Here is a 26,813-nt window from a genome sequence, read left to right on the forward strand (position 1 = left end):
AACCGTAACATTATGAAGCGATGAGTATCCTTGTGGCACGGCTGACACAGAATGCTGTACACTGCCTGCGTTCAGCTCATATTCTCCAAAATGGCCCTACGGTGATGCAGAGAGACACAGAGGAGACGAATTGTTGAATAAAGTTGTTCTTTTTGTTTTATTCGCATACAAAAAGTATTCTCGACACTTCATAACGTTATGGTTGAATCACTGATGGCAGATGGACTATTCTGACCATGCTTTTAATACTTTTCTGGACCTTGACACTGTTATTTACTTGACAGTCAATGGGACAGTCACAAGCCTCCCGGTTTTCATCCAAAATATCTTAAATTGTGTTCCGAAGACGAACAAAGCTTTTACGGGTTTGGAACGACATGGGGGTTAGTGATTAATGACAAAATTTTCATTTTGGGGTGGAGTATTCCTTTAAACTGACCTGTTTTGAAGGGCATGAAATGCAGACATTTAGAGAAAGCCAAAGTCAGAGACATTACAGCATATGAAAAAATCTGATAAATTCAAGAAAGCAAAAGTGGAGAGATTTTACAGCTGACTGTTTATTTGTCATTTATGTGCTGAATTAAATTTTACTTATATTTGTATAATTATTTCTTATTTTTGATATTATGATATGAACGACCAATGATTCTTTAAAAAAAAAAATATCATAGACTTTTTCAAGAACCACAAATATTATTTCAACAGGTAAACCATGCTATCATGCCATAGCTATTTACATTCTTGTGCTAATGCAAAAATGTTGCCTACTATCTGTCTTGTGTTAATTGTCTCGTCTATATGTTCAGCACTGTTTTATCAGCTGTAACAAAGTGATCAGTACATAAAAATGTTAATATGGTGAAAACAAATTCTTACTCAGTTTACTGTAAAAACTAACCAACTCCATGATAAGTAATGTGAGCACTTTCTTGTTGGATGTTGTGAAATGATGAAGAAAAACACAAATGCATTGATGGAAATTCATCTCTGTTTCTATTTGAGAACCTGTCCTATCAAAAAGACTTCCTTCATCACTGAAATTATGTGAAATAATATGTTTTTCCTATTTAAAAGATCATCTAATGTAAAATATACAGACCCCATATCCTAACAAGGTCTAGTGTTTTTGTATCTATGTCCTTGTACTATGTTTTTCCATGTACAACTCTATTGTGGTGAGTTACTGTACTGCACAAAGAGACCTCCTCAATTTTGTCTTGTTCATCAGTGTTTCTGAAGTTTCTGAAATGTGCTATAACTTTACCTCAGCAGTGTATGAAGCTTTTTGTGAAATTAAAGAACATGGAATTAACTTCAAATGATTCAGTTGTTCTGTAGGTGAAGGAAGTGCCACAACAAGGATATGAAAAGGTTTCTAGTGTTTGTTTGAAGATAAAGCACACGTGTTATGGACAACAGGGTTTTACCTACAGAGTGTGACACTCATTTATCAGATGTTGATGTGGAATAAAAAAGTTTACTAAATGTATCTTAAAGTAATTTTGTCTTTTTTTGGAAAACATGTTTTTCTTTGCTGTAATTTGCTTTGAGGGGAAAAAAAGAGCAGGACAACATATATAGCTAGTGCTGATAGAGTTGAGTGGTGACAGTAAAGAACACTTTAAAGGCAAGTACGCATTTTCCGCGAATCGATTCTTTTGAAAAGTTCTTGTCAAAGAACCGAAGTTAAATGGATTAAAAAATTTTATATAATTGCGTCATCAAGTGATCCTGACTTCCCAGTGAGAACATTACAAAATGGACTAAAATTATCTAATAAATCCATATGTAGCAGGTACATTGCTTTTATTTGAGATTTTTTTTTATCACGTTAATGAATCATTTAGTTATGTGAACTGGTTCAATCGATTCATTAAAAGATTCGACTCAAAAGAAAGAAGAAAAGGAATCCTAACCTCGGGATGCAGTCGACCAATCAGAGACTGTGTTTATGAGAGCGGTGAGACGCGAAAAACCCTGACTGTGGGCTAGTGCCGCGTCGTAGAGGGGTGCGGGCGACCTTCACATAATACAAGGAGATGTGATTTTATTTCTGTTCATGTAAATGAAGTCACACACGTCGACGGTGAGTAGGCTTTAAGCTCTCTGAATTTGACAGTTAAATTTATATTGGACAAACGCTAGATCTCTGTGCTAACACCAAACTCGTGAACGAAACGCCAACACAGCGTGACTCATTATTTCACTTTGGACACTTTTACATGATGTTAGTCTACATCTTTTATCCAACCGACCTGGACCTAATGACCACCTGAGCAAGATCTTCGCTTCAGTTGGAGTTCCCTGTCAGTCACAGCTTTAAACGGGGCAGACCGGGGCTAGTTGTCACATGTTTTATTTCACTGAATATAACACTCAGCATGGTTATTTTATAACATCCTTTTTTGACACACCTCTAAGACTTGGCTACGAAAAAGCAAATGCAGTTCATTGCAGCACGTTGGGATATGTTCATGTTGACACTGTATTTAAAATCAAAACGCTTTTATCCACTTTATACAAAGAAGGCAAGTTAATGATTAATGAAAGTAAGTTTTTCTTCATAAATTGATAGATAAATAAACTATGAAAAAAAAACAGAAGAAATGGAAAGGCATACAAATGTTAAAATATTTATAATTCATTTTTAATTATTTATAAAATTACAGCGTGTGACATTTTTGACAAATGTTCTTTATTATAGTTATTAAAGTAATATCAAAATGACTGGAATTTTAGTTTGGTTGATAATTCACTTTTTTAATTGTTATTACTTTTAGTTTTTACTTGGGTGTCTGAAACCACCTTTCATTAGCATTGCTTTAAAAAAAATATATCGGGGTTGATTCATCAACAAAAGTTATCCGGATTACACAAATCCAAAATCAAAGTTAATTAAAGTTGAAATGAAGTTTTTAGGGAAAGGAAACATCATAGCCCATTTTGTATTTATTTATTCATTCGTTCTTTCATTCGGCATAGACGGCCAAGTTTTATTAAAAGCTCAACTTTCCAGTTGTGAATTTCCACTTTAAAACCATATAACAACTGTGACAACTTGCCCCGGTCTCTCCTTCATACATGATTTTAATGAACGCAAGATATATTTTCCAGTTAAGGTGACCACATCATAAGAGAACACAGTTCTTCTAGATACTTTCTTGTTCCTGACTTTTCAAGATGGCATAGCACCTGTTTTGAAAGCAGTTGGTTTATAACTGTGTAGTGGTTACACAGCTGTTGTGTGGTTATTCACAGAACAGGATCAATCAAATATATCTTTAATATACCTCAACACAAATCTGCTGATGTGACTCCCAGGGACTGAGGATATCATATCAGCTACACTTCATTTTGATGGTACAGGTCCAAATGATTATATTGTGATCAGAACTTCTGTTGTCCTCTGCATCTCTTCCTCCATGTGTAATGTCTCATATGGTTGAGGAGTGATCGAGAGCCCCTCCTCTCTTCTTAGCTCAGCCGTCACTCATCTCGGCTCTCATGTAGAACTGCAGGACACTAGCAGATCACAGGCAGGATTGTTGTCTTTGATGTGGCCCTCAGCTCCTCAAGATATCATTGAGGCTCCCTCTCCGGCTACGAGAGAGCTCCATTAGTCTGTCAGGGAAAGCTCAGTCTTACCCAGGGATCAGATTCTGCTGTCAGCTGCCATGTATCTGTGCAATCGAGAGTCAGACTGTCATTAACAGTGTGTTGAGGAGCCCACAAGAGATGAACTGGTCATGTCCTGTCATTCAAACCCTGGTCTGTACTACGCACCACTAAACCCAAAGACTGAAGGGTTCTCCCTCATTTAATCTTTGCAAAAACCTTGTGTGTAATTTAGCTTGTGGCATTTGTAACACATTTAGACTTTACTTTGTGTAGACAGAAAAAAGCATTAATATAGTTTCCTTGTGCCTTATATATATCTGTGTATTATAGTATTTTTTTTATATTTTTATTTTTAGCTTTTTTATTGTTTTCTGTACTTGTTTGTTTATTTGTCTTTTGTGCAAATATAAATCATTTATATATTTTATACATATACATATACATATAAAAAAAATCGAACAACAACAGTTCTCTCTGGTCCTCCAGTCTGATTGGCTGATAGGAGTGCAATATTCTAGTGATAACAGAACTCCAAAATTGTTTTACGGTTTGTATCACGCTTCTTGCAGTATTTTTGTAAAATAATATTGAATATATTTTTATAAATAATATTGTTTTTGTGTTACAATGTAGTTTTAAGAGTTTTTTTTTAGGTGAGAATGTAATTGTTTGGACTTCAAATGTATGGTTTGTTAATAAAGATTCCATTTGAAAATTTGCTTCTAATTAATAAACAGCCAATATGATAGTAATGTGCATGCTAATAAACAACTAGTTAGTAGTGGGAATTGGACCTTAAAGTGTTACCGCTAGCTCTAAAGTGACGTTTTCAGACTAGTAGTGTTGTATAAACGCAATATCACAGGAGTAGCAGTGCAATATGGCTGGATATCGGCACGCTGTGATGGCTGTTACCATTCTGGCAATTGTGTATATACAGAATAAGAATTGAAAAACATGCTCATCACAGAAGAGGTGTATAAGAGTTAGTGTTTGTATGAATTGCGCTTATTATGTATTATAGTATTTTTAAATAAATTAATAGGACCAGACAAAAAGATTAAGCAAACCAATTATTATTTAAAGAGATGGTGTCTAAATAATTGTAAGAATGCTGTTTCCATGCAGCATTAATTCAGTTGGGTCCAAATTTTTAGTCAATATACTTTGCTCAGGATGTTCTACATAAAATTGTTTTGATCAAAGCCACATGACTCAGCTGTTTTGGTCCTGATTCAGACCTTTGCAATTACTGTGGAATTTTAAGAGTGGCTGCATAGCACACCAATTACATTTTTTTTTTTAACACGCGCATCGAGAGTAAGAGCCTTGTTAGCTTGCCCTCTTTGATTCAGAAGGACTGTTGTTGCTGTGGACAGATGAAGGGGGACAGATGGCACGAAGGCTTGGTGATCTTAGAGGTCGCAGCTGCTGTTGATTTACTTACACGGCATTGTGCTCAATGCCAAACTACTTCTTTTCAGGTTTGCATATCAAGGATACTGTAATTTCAACTCATGTTTACTATATAATCAGAAGAAGAGTCATCCCTTATTTGTTTCGAATGCTTATGTTGTTCCACATTTTTGAGCAGGTTTGTTCCTTTATGGATGACGTGCGGAGATCTTTTCGTTTAATAGGTGTTTGGATGTACTTTAAACACAGGGTTGTTTTACTCCCTGAAGTGGTGCTTACGAAAGCTAAGAGCTCAGCTATTTTACTGCGGTCTATCATTAGAGCGAGTCATGAATATCAGCTCTTTACAGTTGACTTGAGAGGGAGCTCAGAGCTCACAACTTTTCTCAACTCAAACCTTAATGTACAAGCTCTTGACTGGTATCACATGACTCTATAGTTATGTCATGTTCTAACTCAAGGAATGATGTAAAGATGTCGTTTCAGTTCATAGAAAGTTTCTGACTTGTATTTTTTGTGCTCCACTTTTTAACAACTACTCTGACAGGCCCTGCCTCACTGTGGGCATGTTTAGACCAATACATTCAGGTTTAAAGAGGTTGTTTGTAGTAGTTACTATTCTGCTCTATGATTACATCCTGAAGATACCAGTTCTGTTTGTGCTCCAGAACAAAAAAAAGGAAAAGCAGAAAATGTATATATGCTTTGGCTCAGGTGAGTGCATCCCTCTTGAATGACTGGGGATGGTCGAGCGTGGAGATAAGCCTGACCTGAGGCCCTGTGTGCCAGGACTATCCCAGTGTCACCAAGTAGAATGACAGGGGAGGGTCACCTGCTCTTGCCCTCAAGGTCATGATAATAATAGAAGTCCCCAGGGTCATGGATGAGAGACACATACTCTTTTATCTCCAAAAAGTCAGAGGAAGCATTAGTAGAGTATCTAGAATAAACCCTTTATAAATTTGAAGAATAGGTCCTCCGTTATGAGGAGAGTTTGTTCTTTATTTACTATGTACTATATTTGTAATTTGGTCACAGTGTCTACAACATCTCGGTCTCTCCGCTCTGCTGGTTCTCTTACTTACCTTCTCTTACCATTGTTGTAAACTCAAAACTATGGGTGGGAGGTCTTTTTCTTGTATTGCAGGTTGTGGAATTCTCTGCCTTTTCCTATTAGGAATGCTCCGTCTTTTGATTTTGGTTATAAGAAATTACTCAAAACATATCTCTTTAGTGAAGCTTTTAGGTTATAATCTTACAGTTGTTGTTGCCATTGTTGTTATTGTGTTGTCATTGTGATTGTTATTGGAGTAGTGTTGTTTCTTTTATTGTTGTTTTATACTTTTGTAACGCCTTGAGTGTAAGAAAGGTGCATAACAAATAAAATGTATTATTATTATTTTTATTATTATGTACAATTTTCCAGAAACATCTTAAAAGTATTAAAAAAATAATAATAAAAGTATTATTTCTAGGTGGTTCACGTCATAATGAAAAGGATCAGATATCCTCAGGAAAGTCATACCTGTTCGAACTGAGAGGGCTAGATTTTTTGAGCTAAGTATATTTTGAATGCAACTTCTAAAAATAAAACTAGTTGTATATTTGATAAGGTGCTTCATATTGTAAAAAAGTGTTCATCTCCAACATTATGGCTGTAAATACCATTTTCAAATGCAAATGTTCACAACGCTCTAGCAATTTTACTGGGTTTATGTATGTATGTATGTATGTATGTATGTATAAGTAATTTGGGGTTTGTACTTTTTTGTTTTCAACATCGATACTGTAGTAATAAGAAATGTTTCCTGAGCACCAAACATGGCATATCGGAATGATTTCTGAAGGATCATGTGACAGCATTGTGTCAGCATTGCCATGACAGGAATAAGTTAAACAAAAAAAAAAAGAATAATAAAAAAACATTAAAATAGAAAATGGTTAATTTAAATTTTAAAAATATTTTGCAATACTACTGTTATACTCTATGTTTGATCAAATACAAAGTGAGTAGACTTTATTTTGGTTTATATTTAGATTTTTAATTATATTATTAAGTTATGCGTGTATATATATTGTGTGTGTGTGTGTGTGTGTGTGTGTGTGTGTGTGTGTGTGTGTGTGTGTGTGTGTGTGTGTGTGTGTGTGTGTGTACATAAAAAAGTATTATTTCTAAAAATGTTCTTTTTTATATATATTTATTTATTTATTTATTTAATATCTTAAACTATGGCACTACATGTATTTTGTAGTTTGAGCACAAATTGTCATATATAACAGGATCTGATTAAGACAACAGTCACAGTCTGCAGTTCAAGGCAGGGTAGTCCACATTATTCTGCTGTATTTCCACCTTTTTCTCATTCTTCAGGTAAACTGCGCATGACCTCTGCAGTATTATGGGACTTAGCACAGTCTGCATTCCATCTCATTGCTCTCTTCAATAAGAGCACTGTAATCCTCATCAGAACCTGAGAATGCAGGGAGACTCTCACACAGAATAAATGTCCAGGCATCTCTATTCAGTTACCTTGGCCACAGTCCAGGTGAAACAGTTAAAGGGTCTATTTAATCTTAACTTGACGAGAGCACTTTGGAAAAGAACCCAATCTCTCATCATCTCAGGAGATTAGATCCGCACACCCACAAATCAGATGCGTCGAAAGCAGTGGCCAGAGTAATAGGCACTTAGATCTGGGTTCCTGAACCCAGTGTGTTTTTGGATAAAGCACTCTGACCAGTTAATTAAGCATGAAAAGAAACGTTCTAGAAGAGTAATAAGCAGCTTTTGACAAACTCTAATTATTCAGACCCATAAATTACTCATTTACACCCAATTATTAGCATTTATGTTAAATTTAACTTCTCAGATTAAAACTAAATTTCAATGTTTGCAGATGGGGTTGTGTAGTTTTATGATTAGCAAATGCAAAAAGAAGTGCATTAATTCATATCTTAGGGATTACAAAAGCAGCACATTTTAGGAAAGTGAAGTGTTACGCCCTTTGGTGCGGATCTGTTTCTCTTTCTGTCATTCATTGCCAACAACTGCCAGCTAACTATTCATGATAACCAAACACTTATACTGTACTGTTCCAAAGGTTTTTTAAATTTATTTTTTTAATAAAAAGAACGAGACTAAGAACATATTTGTTAGACCCTTATACTGGCAAGTTTTGTTTACAATCTATTTTGTGAGTCCTTTGTGAGTTACAAACCTACTATTGTGTGAAGGCTTGGCCCACTGCCTTCCTTGCTGTGTGTATCAGTTCTTGTGCTGGGATGTGAATAAGGGACCCATCACATTGTGCAGCACAAAGACTCATTTACCTTTGTTTACTCTAGTAGTTTAGGATGTCAGTAGATGTTGTCTTCTGTGTAGTCAGGTTGAGTTGAGACTTTTTAGTCAGCTTCCCTTTTCTTTTGTTCATGTCTTTGGCAACACCTTTTCTCCTTTTTGCTCCTTTTGTTTATTAATTATTGAGTCAGTGAATAGACCATATATATAAAGCTAATTTTTTTAATTGGTTTTTGGGATAAAAGTCTAGACTAATTAGACTAATCAAAGTGCAACATACAGAAATGTTTTTAAAACAATAAGTGACTATGCAAATTCCGTTATCATTCATCATCATGTTGTTCCAAGTCCATAAGACTTACATTCTTTTTCGAATACAAATGAAGATATTTTTATATATATATATATATATAATATATGTTTTCTCATTGTTTTTGTCCATCCATATAAAGTCTAATTTAGTTTTGTACTCGCATATAAACATCGATCAACACACAGACATAGAGTACATCAAATATGGTAAACAGAAGCTCAAACACACTTGCCTGGCACACAGAAACCAGTGAAGTTTGTTCTCAGGCAAGTATGTTTATGCAAGTATTGTTCATCAAGCAAGTATATGTGCACTCATATATTTCTCATATATATTTATATATTCTGCTGTAAAAACTCATAGGACTGCAAAAAATTATATAAAATTATTAAGAATCTGTCAATATCCTTAGAGCTACGCCTTAATATTACAGAATGCAGATTGGACTGGCTTTGAAACAGCTATTCTTTTTAAAATTTGATCATAAATCATCTAGTTTTGTGTGTTTAAAAATGTTATGGTAGCACTTTAGTATAGAGACCAATTCTCACTATTAATTAGTTGCTTATTAGCATGCATATTACCAGCATATTGGCTGTTTATTAGTACTTATAAAGCACATATTCTGCACAACCGTATTCTACATCCTTATCTTAAATTTAACAACTACCTTGCTAACTATTAATAAGCAGTAATTAGGAGTTTATTGAGGGAAAAGTCGTAGTTAATAGTTTGTTAATAGTGAGAACTGGACCTTAAAATAAAGTGTGACTGATATTATAAACTTGAAGAACTTTCTTGACTCCAGTGTGAGCCAAATAATTTGAACATATAGTCATGCTGGATTTCACCAGAACTCATCCAGTTAGATATCAGTTCAGAGCCATATGCTTCACCTGCCGTTAGTGATACCTGAGCCCACATTTCTCCCAGGGCCCCATCCAGCCCTCGCTGTGGCCCAGTGAAGCACACAAAGGAAGCCCTTGTTGCGGGGCTCTGATCTCTCTGAACCTGCAGGCCAGAGAACAGGAAGGCTTCTGAGAGTCTGCAGGAGAACGGGGGGAGTGAAAGAGCGTATGCACTGTAATCAGTTGGCCAATTAAACAGACCCTGGTCTCTCACCCCCATGTAATGAGAGAGACTGACACTCAAGGGTTCCTTTCTCAACATATGAACCTTGGGAAGGGATACTCCGGCTTCTGTATGCACAGATAAACTATACACATTTGTTATGCACTGTTACCATTTTAAATTTTTCTTAAAGTGAAGATTAAAATAATATTTATGTTAATTATGGAAGGCAGTTGGTCTAAATGGTCTAAAAGGCTTTGGGACTGAAGACCAATTTGCTTCTCAGTTCATGATGGTCTTTTGAGAGTATTCCTTTAGAAAGACCCTAATTTTAACTTGGATGGACTAATGAAGGGTTGAGACACCAAATACACATTCTCAGAATTTCTTAAAGCTTTCTAAGCTGCTTTTAGGTGTCACGTACCAAAAAGTAATAAATACATGGGAAAGGGCCCACAAAGAAATTTAACACTAAATATGAGAAGTGTGTAATTTTACCAGGGTGGCCTTTGAGCCCTTAAAATTGCTGTGGAAGGAGACGTTCAGCATCCCTTTCTTAAAACGCTGTGGCTCACTCCTCTGATCTTTTCAATCTTATCGACTCCAATCTTTTGACTAGTAGTTTATGTCAGCTATCATAAGCTTTGAATTTGTTTATTTTAAAATTTCATTGCCTTGAAAATATATCCTTTCATTAAATTAGAATTTGCCTTTGTTAGCCAAGATGCTAAGTATTACATTTACGTTTTCTATAATCATTGGAAGTTTATAGATTTGTTATTAAGTTATTAATTATTATTTAAGCAAGCAGGTCACAGCTAGTTTAACTTCAAACAACTAAGACGTTGTCACAAAAGCAGTATTCTGAACGGATGAGCAAGGGCAAGATTATTTTTCATTAATATTAGTTGTTTGAAGAAGTTGCCACATTTTAAATATTGGAAATGTATACATAATTGATTAAAATATATAATTGATTGATTACGTATTTATTTTTCATATGTTTTTGTTTTTTGTGGTTTCATTAATTGTTTACATTTTGCTAATGCAAAATTAATGACTGATTTGTATCTTTTTTTCCAGGACAGCAACAGTGGAAATGTTTTGTAGTCAGGATATTAAGGTACGTGCCTAAACAGAAATTGACTTAGACTTAAAAATTAAGACAAAAATCTTTAGAAATATTCACTAATTGTGTAGCAACTAGTCCTGGTCTTCTCCACTGTTTTCAGTTCAGATGAAATGCCATGACACAAGTGAAAATGATCCACTGCAAGCTGCTTTTTATATCCTAACTTACTGAACCATGACCCTCATCTTCACATACACATAAATACACACCTCAGGGATTTTCCACACAAATCTCATTTAGGCACGACTAGACCTGATCGGATAACAGCAAGGCATTATACTGAATGTAATGCTGTACGTCACCTCCGTTATCCACATGACATAGCCTGAAGGAAATAATGGAATCTTTACATGGCAGTTTTATATAACAATGAACAATTGCCAGCCTGATGTTTATCTGTTGATGGAAAAGATTATGTAAGTCAGTAATAGATTTACAGAATGAACAGATTTAAGCTATTAGCCTACATCCTTCCCTGACAAGGGACAAATAAAGACCAGAATAAATAAATTCCCACAATCTGCTCATTTTCGTTCTTTTTATCTCAGTACTAATTATTTTAGAAGATCCTTTAATTTATTTTTTTTGTTTCATTTTAGTTTGAGTTCAAATGCAGTTGTGCAATTTATTATTTAAAGTGGCTTTAGAATATAAATACATTTTTAAAAATAAAATAAACTGATATGTAGTCAAATAAATATTATATGTAATTTACCTTAAAATATTACTTAAATGTGAAGCACAAATCGTTTTTTTATTAAAAGATGTCTGCTAGTCCACCAGAGTACTAATAGCCCCCCTATATTGCCTTCAGGACCTTTGTGTTTTACAGCCTACATGTCTGTGTGCTGACTTGGTCAGCATTGATAAATGAGTGGGAAAAGCACCAATCACAAATGAGCAATAAAAGGAGTCACACAAAGCCCCCTTGAGTTTATATCCTTGACCTGGTGTGTTTATGACAGTCTGTCTTCCTGTGAAGGTGGGCTCACATACCTAACCAGTCACTGACCAATGGAAGACAAAGGAGATATAAATGTGGTGAGATTGTGTAGGAAAAATCCTGGACTCTTTCAGTCCAGAGAGGAAATGAAGATGTTTGTCAAGTAAGCAGTCTGGATAGATAGATTTAATTGTGTGGTTGCTCTAATTGTTTTTCCTTTTTTTATCAGCTGTTTCTTTAGGAGGAAAGTCATTTAAGAGAGAAAGTGGAAGTGTTTTATCCATTTGAGGATCTCAACAGGAAATCTCAGGTAACTGGAACATTTGAATGTTTGTATTGTTCTTTCAGTGTTGCTATGCCATGGTGATTCATGAGCTTGGTAGATATATACACACTTGAGTGTGGCGTTCTTGAAATTCTGCCAGTGTTACTGTGTACTGAGCAACATGGAGGTCTTAGAAATATTGCTTTGATGTCACTTTCTACCCATATTCCAAAAGAAATCTGATACCTTAAAGTGGCTTGAAACCAGGGCGTTTAGGTCTTTAAAGCTTATTTTTCTAATTCATGCTAAGCTCTCAGTTCTGACATATTTCAAGAGACATGACATGTGGGTTTAAGTGTTTTTCACTTGAATGCTCGGGATCTGGGTCGTACCTATGCAGGTGCCTCCAAGTGAACTGTGGGAATGTTTTCTTTTTTATCTTTATGTTCAGACAAATTGTTTTTAAATTGCTAGACTTAGGATCATATTTACGAGAAGGTTGTTGAGGAGCATTAAATCATGCCATTCATAGGACAAAAAGCTAGATTGGTACACTACATCTGAAGATTGGCCTTTAAGATTAGATTTCATGTGACATCATGTGTACTTTAGGCCTCTTTTTTTCTTCCCCAGTTTCTTCACATTCCTCTTTTTTCAACTGTAACCTCAAAGAAGCAAAAATAGAGCACTGTATAATATAATGAAATGGATCCACTGGCCCTCAGGCCATCAGAAAAGCCCTCCGGCCCTTGAGACACCTATAGAAGAGCACGTCACGTGTCCTGTTTTTTCTGTCAAAAGACCGAGAAATCTGCTGGTTTCAAAACAAAGTAGTAAATCTGTCAGCAATGTCTTCCAGTAAAAGAGCTGACAGAGCAATATAGTATTCCTGGACATATGCTGTACGTCTTGTTTTGGCATTAATGTTAGCAAGTACTGCAAATTAGATTTAAAAAAAATGATTTAAGCTCCTTTGATTATGAACTCAGTCTGACTTTTACCTGACCTAAAGAACACAGGATAAAACATAAATAAATCATGTGACTTTAAGTGACTCTTAATAGCTATGGAGTCTATTTCTGACAGGCCTCTGAAAATAATTTATTCATCATTTATTAAGAAAAATCGTATTTATTAATTTTTTCTGGCTCATGAAAATAGTGCATTAACTGATTCTAACACTAACTGAACAAAGACCCTGAAGTCACGACAATTTGTCCTTGATTCATTCCTTTCAAATCCTGTTGAGCCTCTTTGTTTTGAAATCGTCACTGTGGAAGACGGTTTCCCTGGAGGCAAGACAGTGGGTGATTTGCATCCTCCACTAAAATGTGTTTAAAGAACCGTTTCTTATTTTTATAGAAATAGTACCATGACATAAAGCATAAAGTGTTAAACCTTCACTGAAAGGCATAAATGGGAAAAACCAAACTGTCTATGGCCAAAAGGCAGTCGTGAAATATTCACCAGTGTTTTATTTGGATATTCAAAGGATAATCCACCATTAATTTGAGGGATTTTTTAAAAGCTCTGGTTAGTCTGGGAACATTCCTGTAATTCTAACCCTGTCAGCACATCAGGCTTGTATAAAGCTCAAAGGATGCACTAAAACTCACTGTGGTGTGATATTTACACAAGACTTGAAGATTTCACAGCTGTATATTTACTGTGACAGCCGTGAGGGACAGCTAGAACTCAAGATATCATATGAGCAATGCTGTATCATATTTCATTGATATTCCACATGCAGTTTTTTATGGGGACTGGCAGAAGGCCATAATATATTTTACAAAGTACATGGAATTCATATTGTATCAGAGAGTCAGTGGTAACACACAGTATGTAGCCTCCTGTATTTCCTGTTATTGAGGTGTTGATGTGATTTGTACACTCAGCAGTCTTTTCCTCACTTCACTCACTGATGATCTCACCTCTCAATGGAGGAATAACACATACTGTACTGCTAACTATTGGTGCTGCTCACAGTTATACTGTAGGTCAAATTGTAGATTCACTTATGTTGCAAACATAAAACTGTATATAATTCAATCAATCTATTTAAATTAAATCAAAGATATTATTTCATTTGTAATTCATTCGAAATATATCACAGTAGGTAAATTCCCCTTGAGGAACTAAAGCCTAAATAACCTGAATAATGCCACAATGGTAAAAAAAAAAAAAAAAAAAAAAAAAAGGAAGAAGACATAAATAATTGGCGATCATTGCTCATTTCCATGTGTTAGCAGTCCTGGCTCAAATTCAGCTGTTTATTTTCCCCATACAAGTGCATGACAGAAAGTTTAAACATGGCGATGCTTTGTTCTGAAATAAAAAGCCTTATTTATGATATGATAAATAACCACCTCTCTAAGTAGGTGGTGTGTAATACGCTACCATTAAAGTTTGAGTCTTTTTTTTTTTTTTTTAAAAGAAAATTAGTAGTTATTACTTTTTTTAATTAAAAATAAATAAATAAACAGAAAAGTTATTTTAAATTATAAGTTGTAAGATCCTCAAGTATAGTTTTTATAATACAGTGAATAAATTGAATTCCACTGCTAGAGATTTCTAAGTAATAAAGCAATTGTCTGCGCAAACCCCCAAAGATCATCAAGTACCTCTTATCATTAGTGAGTTTTAGTATTGATCGCTACAGATTTAGCAATGTACTCATGTAGTGTATCGGGGAAAGTACAGTTCATCTAGCAGAGTGTTGTGTTCTGGGTGTTCCAGAGGTTATGGAGATTGGGTGTGTGCTAAATCTGTGTGTGTGAATGCTAATTACATGGACTAGACTGGCTTGACACCACACTGTCGACTTCACACAATGGCTAAAGGCTCCGCCCCCACAATGCACCTGCTGTCCAATCAGAAGCCGGGGTTGTCAGGAGGTTGGGGTCGGAGGTTTCTTTTCTGTTGTTGTGAGAGAGAGCTGAAATGGAAAATGACTTCTAAGCTTTTCTTTCCTTTTCCTTTTCCTTCAAAAGTCTCTGCACATTTATCAGGGAATCGGTCTACTTGGCCTGTTAAACCGAAAAGCTTTCCATACAGACAAAAGGTAAGTCTTTGTTTTATTTTTTATTTGTTTATTTATTGTATATTTTGATTTTCAAGTTTATGCATGTTTTGTGTTAACATTATTTTGTGTGAATAAGGTATGTTTTGCATTATATTATTTCACATTTGTATTGGATGAGTAGGCTATTGTATAGTATGGGTTTTTAGTTAGGCATCAGTTTCTGTAAATTCTAAATATTAATTATAAGATAGACTCTCACAGATGTGTGTTTTTTTTTTTTAGAAGAAGATGAAGTTACTGTGTTAAAAGTCTTGGTTATTCAGGTGGCTTCACGGATCACTGAAGCAATCAACAGGCCTCTGAAGTTCTCAAACCAGTCAGACAGCACTGGCCTCTAGAACTCATTTACATCATTTTCATTTCACTTAAAGACATTTAGTTTCAAAGAATGCATTTAAATATTAAACTAGACTACGGTTTTGATCTAAAATCCCACCATGTTTCAGAATGCAGCCTTTGTTTATGTGAGAATGAGCGCATGTTTGTGTGGTTTTGAATTCAGCATAAATATGCCAAAATAAAGATGCATGCAAATGGCCATTTTATGCTCTTCACTCTTAATGAACTGCTTTTAAGACCCTACATGTGCCCTGGCTGGTTTGTGACCTAAGAACACTTACGTTTGGAGCTGAAAGGCTTCAGACTGCAGGCCCCTGTGTGAGTTTTAACCTCTGGGTCAGTGGAGCTGATTGCTGTTGTGCTGTCAGTCATTATATATGTGTGATCTCTCTTTACTCTGCTAGAGACCCTTAGGAGTAGATTGTCACTGCCAAAAGATTAATGACACTCGTCTGTTTGCTTTTAAACCATATGCTGGGCCTGTGGAATACTGTGTACTAAACTGATGCTGAGTGCTTGATTTAAGTCATTTGAAAAGTGAAATTTAAACTTCTTTATTATTCAGATTGTGAATGTATTTAAAGAACTTGCTCACAGTTACGCAGTTAGGCTAACATCCATCACACACAGTGAGATGGTCAATGCTGTGTAACTGAACACTGATGGATACAAGCACTAGAGCATGTTAATGTCCTCAGAGAATGTGTTCAGCCTTAATCATTAACCTCTGAGGTCACCGTGCCTTACTGCTTCTTAAAGTGCCAGGGACAGGTGCAAGATGTTTCAAAAATGGGGGCGGAAGACGTGGATGGGGACTTCAGTCCCTCATCATCAGTTATAAGGCTGGATTTTGGTTTCCTGCTTAAAAATGTAGGTACTTGCAATTGAAGTACCAGAGGGCTTTATGTAAATGAACATATTAGTGAATCCAGCACATTCATTAAATTGAACAATGCATGAAATGAATGCTGTTTGGATGATTAGAATTCATAGGTTGTACTTCTTTAGAGAATGAGCCTTTGCTGTAATTAAAAGAAGTAATCCATCCATAACCTCTAATTCTGTTCTGTTATTTATGTATTTGTGATTTGTCATTATTCTGTTAAAGGGATAGTTCACCTAAAAATGAAAATTCTGTCATTACTTACTCACCCTCATGTTGTTCCAAACCCGTAAGACCTTTGTTCATCTTCGGAACACAGTTTAAGATATTTTTGATGAAATCCGAGAGCTTTCTGACCCTGCATAGATATCAATGCAACACATCTCTTGTGAATGTGCATCAAAGACTGAAACGGAAGAGAAGAAATTGTTGAATGAAGTCACGGTTGAGCCACTGATATCACAAGGACTATTTTAATGATGTTCTTACTACCTTTCTGGGCCTTGAACGTGGTAGTTGCTGTCTATGAAGGTTTAGAAAGCTCTTGGATTTCATTTTTGGGTGAACTATCCCTTTAAAAGAAATGATAAAGGATATGAATGAATATGTTATCTTACAGCTGTAGGCATCAATGTTAGAATTTTCTTTTATATAAAATACTTTTGTAACAAAAAAGTATATTTTACATATATTATCTACATAAAATTTTATTGTTGTTATTAAAAACTCATCATATCAACAAAAAAGTATATTTTACCCATATTTGTTATTTAACCCATCCGAAGTGCACACACACAGAGCAGTGAACACATAACACTGTGAACACACACCCGGAGCAGTTTTTATGCTGCGGCGCCCGGGGACATAAAATTTTATTGTTGTTATTAAAAACTCATCATATCCCAGTTATAAACCTTTATCTGCTTTTTACGTTAAAAAACAATTCCCTCCTTTAAAAAAACCTTTATCTGCTTTTTACGTGAAATACTATTTCCTGCTGTTAAGAAATGGGTTCCTGTTCATCCTACTTAAGCATGACAAGCTGTGTGTATTTGCCCAGTTTGCCCAATAATTATAATATTGAGGTGCATAAAAATATATATATTAGGACAAAAGGAAGTCAGGTGTTCAGAGACTTAAACTTCTTATCTTTGACTATGTATTTTAGGAGTCACTATCAGAGTTTTAAACATGGCAGCAGATCTGGCCTTAGTCACTGTTCTCGTCCAGCTTCTTGTTGATTTGGTGACAAGTGACAGCATTGATTTCTACAATATCATGCCTGCTGTAGAAGGTGAGTTTGTTTATTCCAGTTCATTTAGTTATTTTGTTCATTCATTTTAATTTTGTTAACTTCCAGTGACTTTATAGTGATACTACAGTATAACACAGTGTTCATGTCTGTGCAGCCACCCCATACCCCAAGAGTTTCAAGTGCTTCACATGTGAACAGGCCTTAGACAACTACAGCTGTAACCGCTGGGCAGAAGACGTGTGGTGTCCTCAAAGTGAGTTTACAAAACAAACCCACCACTCTCAGATCTTCACAGTTGTCTCTAGATTTACTTTGTAAAGCAAAACCTGTTTCTTCATTTATAGATACTCAATATTGTATGACAATACACCACTTCAACCATCATGGAAAGACAAAATTTGTTACCAAAAGATGTGCTGTGCGTGAAGAATGCCAGTTAGCTGGCTGTAGACATCACAAAAATACACACCATGTGAGTATTCACATACACATTATTCCACTCATACAAATATAATCTCTTACATCAAAATTATTCATTTACAAAATGTGTTTCTGTCTTGCAGGAGTGCTTATCTTGCTGTGAAGGGATGGTTTGTAACATAGAGCTGCCGACCAATCACAGTAATGCAGTGTTTACCCAGAGACAAACCCACAGCTCAGCAGCACCCACTTTCAGGATCTGGGATTGTGTGACCCTGCTGGTCCCAGTTCTCATGGGACTGCTACCATTATGATCCTCAATCATAAGAACCTGTTCGGTGATGAACAGCACTGCAAATCATTGAGACAAAGGAGACATCATCCACACTGGAATATTAATACAGTCAGATGGATGTTTTCATTAAGGCCAAAGTAACATTGTGCAGGAGAAAGCTAGCATTCCCATTCATCTCAGTGGCAGTATGTGGCAGGATTCTCTGTAATATTGTGATTTGCCATCTTTGCTGATGGGCTCACAGATGTTCTCATGACTGATCAGTGACTAATCAGCCTGGAGCCACAAGAAAAATTACATCATGGCTTGGCTGATTGGTTAATGCGCCACAAGAAGAAGATGATCACTCACTAGTGACTGTCTGGAGCTGTAATAGAAGTCAATTTCACACTTGGAGGCTCCCTTCAAAAACAGTTGGACACTGAACAATCTACAATAATATAATGAAATTACTTACAAATTATTTTATTCTTTTAGAAAACACAATGATTTGGAGTGGAGACGGATGCATTTTGCAGCCAAATCAGCAAAACCATATCTTAATTTTTCAGCGAGGAGACCGCCAGTCGGCCAGTGGTGGAGGAACTGTGTGCACAGGAAGCTGCTGTGTCAGGAAGGTCTGTCAATGGAGTAGTATCGCTTGTAATCACTGCTTACTAATGACGTGCTAAATAGGACAGAGAACCAGACGGGTTGCAAAACAGCATTTAGCAACTAAAGCGGTGGAATTAACTTATACTGCCTCACTGGATTTGTATTGAGCAAATTGAGGCTCACACACTGAGCATTAGAAGTCTCTGTGTGGGATGTTCCTGTGAGACAGTGGCTCTGGTCCCAGATTCTGTCACACAGGCCGAGCACAGCAATGAGAGGACGCGGGATGTGTTGTTCTAGTTTTCTAAATGGTGTTAATGTCTCTAAAAGAGATCTGGATTGCTACATAAATATCAGTGCTTTAAGAAGATGGAGCTGCATCACGTAAAAGCACTGATTAAGTATATTTTGTATTATTCTGGCTTGACTATTGCAAATGCTGTCATGTTTTACTGTCCTGAAAAACCAATAGAAATAAAAACGTGACCATATTTAACTTATCCTAAGGTGTCCATGCACAAATATTCTATGTTAAGTTATTATGCTACTAATATTTCCCTTACAGCTGGCATTACTTCAAAATTCACTCTTATCTATTTTCTAAATATATTTTATTTATTTTATTGTGAATGATGTTTAAAACTTCATAATTTTTAACCAAAATGTCATAAACCGCACCACCGACCTACAACCTACTGCAAGTTTGCATTTAGCTGATTTGCCTCCATCCAATCAAGAACTGATAAGTAGAACTGAGTCCTCATTCTACTTTTTTTTTTCTTATTCGATAATTTCACTTGGAATCAAAATACTGAAGAAAAGATCTGTCGATACTTTCATTTGTCATCACAACTTTAAAAATGTAATTAAAACTCATATAAACAACATTTTTATATAGCCTATATAATTTTTGCAATTGCAAATTCAGTTCATTTTTACATTTTTAGTCATTTCATATAAAAAATTTAATAAATAGGATATTCTATATGTAAAACCTAGTTCTAGAACTGTTTTATAGATGTTAACAAACCTCATAGTGCGACTGTGTTCCTTCCCATGAAGGTTGAAGTGAGTTATGATAAATAGTCTTGTTTACGTTCATTGGGTTGATTGAGTGTGTAAACGGTTTCTCGTCTCTTTAATCTATAACATACCGCTGTGCTTTTTGTATATGAGCAGCAGGGCTACGTTTTTAAAATTCATTCCACGCTGATCTGAGAACAGTTTCTGTCTTTTCACATGAGAATGCCCAGGTTTAAATTTGGAGGAGGGAGCTGAACCTCAAACAGCACAAAAGAGCAACTTCCCCCCCAGAGCTCTGAGAACAATAAAAACATTCCCAAGAGGATCTCAGTGTGGGACACAAAGCCGTGGACCATTAATATCATTGCTGTCTGGAATAATGAGGGTTTTTTTCTCTCTAAACCAAACATGACATATGGCTCTTCCTCTAAAATTGTTGCAAAGGAAATGAGATTTGCTTTCCGTGTAGCTGCTTCTGGTTTTATTAGGCGTGGAGTTGGAGTGTGTGTTTTTTTTTTTTTTTTTCCTCCTGCTCTACTGACTGTCTCGCCGTGTGTGCTGTTTGCTCTGGCTGCTGGCTGTCTTTGTTCTGGTTTTATTAGGCGTGGAGTTGGAGTCTGTCACTTTCAGGCTTAGGAGAGTTGTTTATCTCCCTTTGAGAAAAACAGTATCAGTGCTGCTGCTCTCATCTGCACCGCATGTGTCTCTTCTATTCAGAACCCAGTCTGTTCAGATGAGGAGACAGAAAGCTCATGGCTCTTATCCATCCAGAAGCATTACTGTGAGAATGTTTGCCAACCAAAAGACATTGTAATTAATTAAAACTTTAACGGTATGCTTTATTGTATAGTGGAGTGCAAAGGTTACCATTGGATGTTTTTTTTTTTTTTTTTTTTTTTAAAGAAAGAAAAAAAGAAAATGATATAGATCAAAGGAATAATACATTCTAAAAATATTTAAGAAATATTTTATTTACTCATGTATTTTTAGGTCATTAATCCAATAATCAAATTATAATATTGATCATGTGAACTCTACATGATGTACAGATTTTCTTGCATCCGTTGTAGCACAAGATTTTTGAAAATGCTCAGGCTGGAGAACATGATCATCAGGTTTTACAAATACTAATAAATTGTAAAATACATGTTATTTTTTTTACAATTCTTAGGTTTTTAAATGATTATTATTAATTATTTCCTAAGCTACTTTGAAAGATTAATTTTCTAATTAAATGTTCACTCAAATTTGTTTCTGATAATGTCATTTATATTAAAGGAAATATTTCATATGATTTATACATTTTTACCATTGTATAACACATTTTCATAAAAGATGGATAATGATCTTTAATATATACAGTAAACCTCATGTTTTATTTCTACAGCATTAAAATGCCAACATACATTTTAAAGGAACACAGGACTCATTGGAAAGTCCCCTCATACATTCGTATAAATTTAAAGGAAAATTGACATGATTTAATTAATTATTTATTGGATTATCCAGTGATGCATTTGGTAAGAAGAGTGACTGCAAACTTTTACGTCATAAAAGTAGTACAAAAGCAACATTCATTTACTGAGAGGCATTTGATACTCTCAAACAATGAACAACCTTCATTCCTGCTCTTGTTTTTATGGTGGCGCCATGTAAATTTGTGTTTCATTGAAGTCTGGTGATTGATGATGTCTCCTCACACAGGCATCTTCAATAATTGTGTTCTTCTTGTTAAGGAAGTGGGTTGTGATTGGCTGCACTGTCCACATACATCTTTAGCAAATGAAATAAAAGCAATCAATAGCACCTTATCTGAAGAACATGGAGATTTCCTAGTCTTCGTACTAATTTTTCTATTTATTTAATGAATGGCTTTTTTTATCAGTTTGACATAAATTCATTCATTCATTCATTCATTCATACATACTGCAGGAATCCGGCCCTTAACGCTTGGCAGCTACTCTAGGTCTTTAGATGTTTAGAATGAAATTGTGAAAAACACATGAAAATGCAATGGGAAAAGCTTTCCCTACTACAAGTGCTCTTGACGAACAAGAAATGTACTTTGAACACAAATACCCTCTTTGGACAAGCCTTCTGTGGTAATCCCAACACAGCACTGGCCGCATTTGATCATGCGAGTATATGCTCGGTGACGGCCAGCCGCTGCAGGGCCAGAGATCACTTCACTAATTGGCAGCCGGCAGTGTTTCCAGAGGGATTTTGTTCTCCACGAGGATCTGACCTCTTTGAAACCTGGTTGAACCAGACCTGAAAGACAGCTCTGTACTCTCAGTGCCACTTAGTCATTAGATATAAAAAAAAGTGCCAATGAGCGATAAGTTTTTCTGATGGATTGCAGAGTAGTGGACCTCATTGTTTATGATTCGGAGACAGATTATGGGCCTGTGGCCTTTTAAATGAACACTGCAAAATACAGTGAAATTCTTAAACATGCAATCAGAAGTATAACAATAAGAGAGAAGGAAAAGACTGAATAAAAATTAAATAACAAACAATTGCTTTAGACAAAGTGAGATTAACCCATGTTATAAACTATATAACCTCAGAGAACAAATAAAAGTTTGTACAAAACCCAGAGCCTGGTCTAAAAGTAGAGTCTCAAAACTGCTACAATGCTGACATGCATATGACAAGAGAGGACAGGTGTATCTCACTCTGTGATCTTTAAGCACAAGTGAAGAGCAGTTTTTGTGAAGTCTGAAGACTTGCTGAGATCTTACACCCCCTGTGTTGCCAACAAACCTTTCAACATGAAGAAGAAATAACTGATGGAAAGTACATACTTGGCCCCTTTTGACCCTCTCTCGCCAAACATTTAAGGACCAGGAATAGAATTCAGCTAAACTTTTCATTATCCCTCCCACATTAAAAGGTGTTAAAGGGTTAGTTCAGCCCAAAATAAAATTGTTAGCTGAGAGGTAATCAGTATTACTTTCCTGATTCAAATTGACCTTTTTGTAACCAAATTTAAGAAGTTATGATGAGTCTTGAAGAAAACAAATTAGATCAATTACTTAGTGAATTGGTAGAATAGAAGTAGGAATGCAGATTTGCTACCAGCATTTCATCTCTAAATCCTCTTTTGCAAATGGGCATTTATCTCATTCTGTACAAATGATTGACATTTTGTGAGGAAGGATCGGTGCTCCTTGAAGAGACCAGAACGGATGATTGAAACATGCCTGAGGCATTCATGCCTTCACCACTGTCCCTGTAGTGCACATCATCAAAGCCAACCCGTTCATTCAGTTTGAGATGATTATGTGCCTCTTGCATGCCAACCAAATCAACTAGATGCCTGGTGACAGGTAAGAGGACAGACCAGGTGTGTTATTCCCTTCTGGAGGTAAAAAAAAAAAAAGCATAACGACTGTGATGAGTAATAGTCAACTCATCAATGTGTTTTTTACTTTGGCACATGGGCAAATGTTGAATGTCATGGGTGCTTTTTTTGTCTTTGAGAAGTAGATTATCTCCAACTGAGATGTTCCTCAGAGCGCATGCAGGCCTGTAATGACTGCTGGTGTTGGTTTGCAGCTGTACAGCCTGAGGCAGAAATGACAATGGCAGTTTAATCTGTTTCTTACCTTCTCCTTTGTGTTTATAGCAGCTCTATTTTCAGACGAGATTGTGGAATGTAGAAGTTATAGAGCAAATCCTAGAATTATTTATGTGGTCTTACTAAAGAGATTATTAATATAATACAGTCTCAGACCTTTTCCCTTGAGCAGGGCCTCACATAATACCACACATTCATTTAATTCTGTTACCGTTAAAATTGTCACAGCTGCCATAAAGAGATTATCCACCTTATTTTTAAAGTATGAGGCCATTTGTAACTTTAATGTGCGAGCCTTCCGGTGTCATCCACTTCAGTTATTTTAGCCGTACAAAGACCATGTATTATGCTGCTTAATCATACAAACAGACACCATTATGTTTAAAGGAAGGTCAGACTTTGTATGCTATGTGCATTACAGAATACAAACAGTATGCATTTGATTCACTTTGATTCAATATGATGTCCCTCATGCATGTAAATTATATATTTTTGTCAATATATTATGATGCCAAAAGCATGCCAAGAATCGAGAATGAACTATTTGCCTTCGTTCTGTTTCTCCAGTGTCTTTGTGAACTCCTCTTGCTCTGCTAATTCACTGTTCATTTCAACCTGTAGTAAAATTATCCTTATCTCGTGGCTCTGCATACCAGCGAGACCCTGCACCTCTATTACATGAAATCTGACCCCACAGGAGGAGGTTGTAATTATGGCTGAACGGCTGATTTTAGATTTCAACTTCAAGCGGAATCCAGTCATGCATAAAATTTGTACATGGTGCTGATGCTCTTTTCTTCATCCCGTCCGGCCCTTCCAGTGATATCTGACATGCTGCGTGGACACCATCTCAGCCTGTCAGATGGGAAACTCATGTGTGGAGATGGAGGAGAAAAGTGTCCATTTTTTATTACAGAGCAAACTCTGAACATCTATTTCAGATCTGTTTGAATTTGGGTCTGTTTATCAAGCTAGATTTTTGTATTGTGTCCTATTGTACTTACATTCAGAGACATAGGAGTTGTACAGTGAGTAAACCACATGAAAACACTGTATTTACATGGCTGATCTCACCTCATGATCTACTCCTGCCATCAATCTCTCTGCACTTCCCTAAATCCGCTCGCTACAAATCAAACTCTCATCCTGTGCAAAGATTCTCTGCTTTGAAGTTGATCTTTAGACACAGGCTTTTAAGTAGCTACGATGGATTTATTTACACCTTAACTTAATGTTTTTAGAGTTTTTCCAGAGGAAGTCAGTTGTCTTCAAAACACCAAATTTTTAATTACATATTTAATTTTCAATATTATGCAGGCTATAAACAGGGGAAAAACCAACTGATCTATTTAATTTAATTATTATTATCTATTTCATTTAATAATAATAGTTATTTATTATTATTTAAATGTTTATTTAAATTATATTTATTCTTTAAAATAACTATTTAACATTTTTAATTTATTATCAATTATTCAAAATTATGTTTTGAAAAAAATGACTAGAAGTGTCAACAGCTTGTTTTAATGTTTTACTGATTTCTGCATGCCACATATCTTCATTCCTCAAGCGCATGTCACTTTTCATCAGGCTCTCTGTCTTTAAGTTGGTAATTGTTGCCTTGGGGAAACATTTTGGATTTTTGTGGCATGGAGCATTTTACAACCTATTCATGGCATCAGTGCATATAATATTTGGAGGTTTAGCACACATTTAGTTAATAACAAGTTAAGCAAGGCATATTTACTGCATGCATACATGATATAGTAATGTGTGAGGTCGACCCTTTTAATCAAAGTGATTCATTGTGCATTAATTACAAAGACAGTCTTCTTGAAGCCACCCGGGGTTTAGGGTTTTGCTCAAAGGCACAGCAGTGACGGGGGGTCTGTGATGCTCCCTGCTTTACAGGTCATCCCCCCGCACAGCTTTTAACTCGTCCTCACAAAAAATGTTTGCTTGCAGGTTTACGTGACCCAGGATATACCAACACTCTTAAAAATCAAGGTGCTTAACGATGCCATAGAAGAACCTTTTTGTCTAAATGGTTCCATAAAGAACCTTTAACATCTGAAGAACCTTTCTTTTTCACAAAAGGTTCTTTGTGGCAAAAGAAGATTCTTCAGATTATAAAAAGGAAAGAGATGATTATTTAAAGAACCTTTAACTGAATGGTTCTTTGTGGAACCAAAAATGGTTCTTCTATGTCATCGCTGCGAGGAACCTTTTGAAGCACCTTTATTTTTAATTAGTGTTTCTCCCAAAACAGTAAATAGCAACAAACCAAAACTAAATCGAAGCATTTTCCTGAGTGCTTGTTTGCCGTTATGGTCATCATGTACAGACCTGATTTTCAGGTCAATTTAATATAATATTTAGTCATTTAAATGTTGCAGATTTATGTAGCCAATGAGAATCTCTGAAAGTGTCACATATATTTTTAAACAAGTTTTATTTATTTTTTTTATTCAAGGTGGTTCTATATACTTATATTTGCAGGGGCCCTTTACCATAAATGTTTTGACTTGAAATCATAACACACTTTCTTTACCATTTCTTTTTACAAACATTTTGTGTCTCCATTAATATTCAGTAGAAATAAATATATTTTTGACTGTCTAGCACCCTTGTGAAGAAATGAATCATTTCAGACAAGACATTACAAAAAAATAATATATACTGTATATTGTGAATGTTGTGATTTAGTTGTTGATTTATTCATTTTAACTAAAGTAAGAAATATGAATATTGGATTATAACCATTTATAAGTCTCTTTTTGTCAACAATTAAGCTATTTGGTTGTGGTTCACTGAGAGGAAGTGTTTGATTTGACATTTCACAGTCATTTAGCGTGTTTTATCACCAGCAGAGGGCCAACTGAAAAGACTCTTAGTGAAGTGCCAATCTAAACGGCATTTTTGCAAATCATCAGCATTTTTATGTATCCAGATGCTCACAAATCAATTCGCGCTCATATTATGCACAAAAGGGCTTTAAAATAGAACCATCGACTGTACGTTTTCCTGACAGATGAAATGTGGATTTATCTTAAGGTAGCTAGGATAAAAATGGTTGCAGTGGATATAATTAGCTATAGGCTTAGCCTATAATGTAAGGCTTATAATTCATCTACTTTACCAGATATTTTAGCCAAGGCTCCAAGTAGTGTGAATAAAACCCAGTACAGTAGGTGTGTGTGTGTGTGTGTGTGTGTGTGTGTGTGTGTGGATCCATCGGGACGCGCCTCCTCTCGACCTCTGATAGGCGCAGCCGAGCGTC

At 35.7% G+C, this 26,813-nt stretch overlaps 1 protein-coding gene across 5 annotated transcripts; it reads left to right on the top strand.

Moving 5' to 3' along the window:
- The first annotated feature begins 1,922 nt into the window (after positions 1-1,922).
- Positions 1,923-19,425, top strand: LOC109058693 (ly6/PLAUR domain-containing protein 6B-like). Of its 5 annotated transcripts, none has more exons than XM_042731281.1 (9): positions 1,923-2,089; positions 10,803-10,842; positions 12,024-12,104; positions 15,050-15,120; positions 16,240-16,350; positions 17,532-17,657; positions 17,773-17,871; positions 17,963-18,090; positions 18,182-19,425. In XM_042731281.1, exons 6-9 carry the CDS (start codon positions 17,555-17,557, stop codon positions 18,350-18,352), a joined length of 501 nt encoding a protein of 166 aa, XP_042587215.1. In that variant the 5' UTR covers positions 1,923-2,089; positions 10,803-10,842; positions 12,024-12,104; positions 15,050-15,120; positions 16,240-16,350; positions 17,532-17,554; the 3' UTR covers positions 18,353-19,425. The 5 variants fall into 5 exon arrangements, with proteins under 5 accessions (XP_042587215.1, XP_018931429.1, XP_042587213.1 ...); XM_042731279.1 differs by lacking the exon at positions 16,240-16,350 and adding an exon at positions 11,834-11,892 and having other exon boundaries at positions 1,925-2,089; XM_019075881.2 differs by lacking the exon at positions 16,240-16,350 and having other exon boundaries at positions 1,925-2,089.
- Positions 19,426-26,813: the final 7,388 nt, after the last annotated feature.

Source organism: Cyprinus carpio, chromosome B9 (genome assembly GCF_018340385.1).
Source record: "Cyprinus carpio isolate SPL01 chromosome B9, ASM1834038v1, whole genome shotgun sequence".
Taxonomy (NCBI): Eukaryota; Metazoa; Chordata; class Actinopteri; order Cypriniformes; family Cyprinidae; genus Cyprinus; species Cyprinus carpio.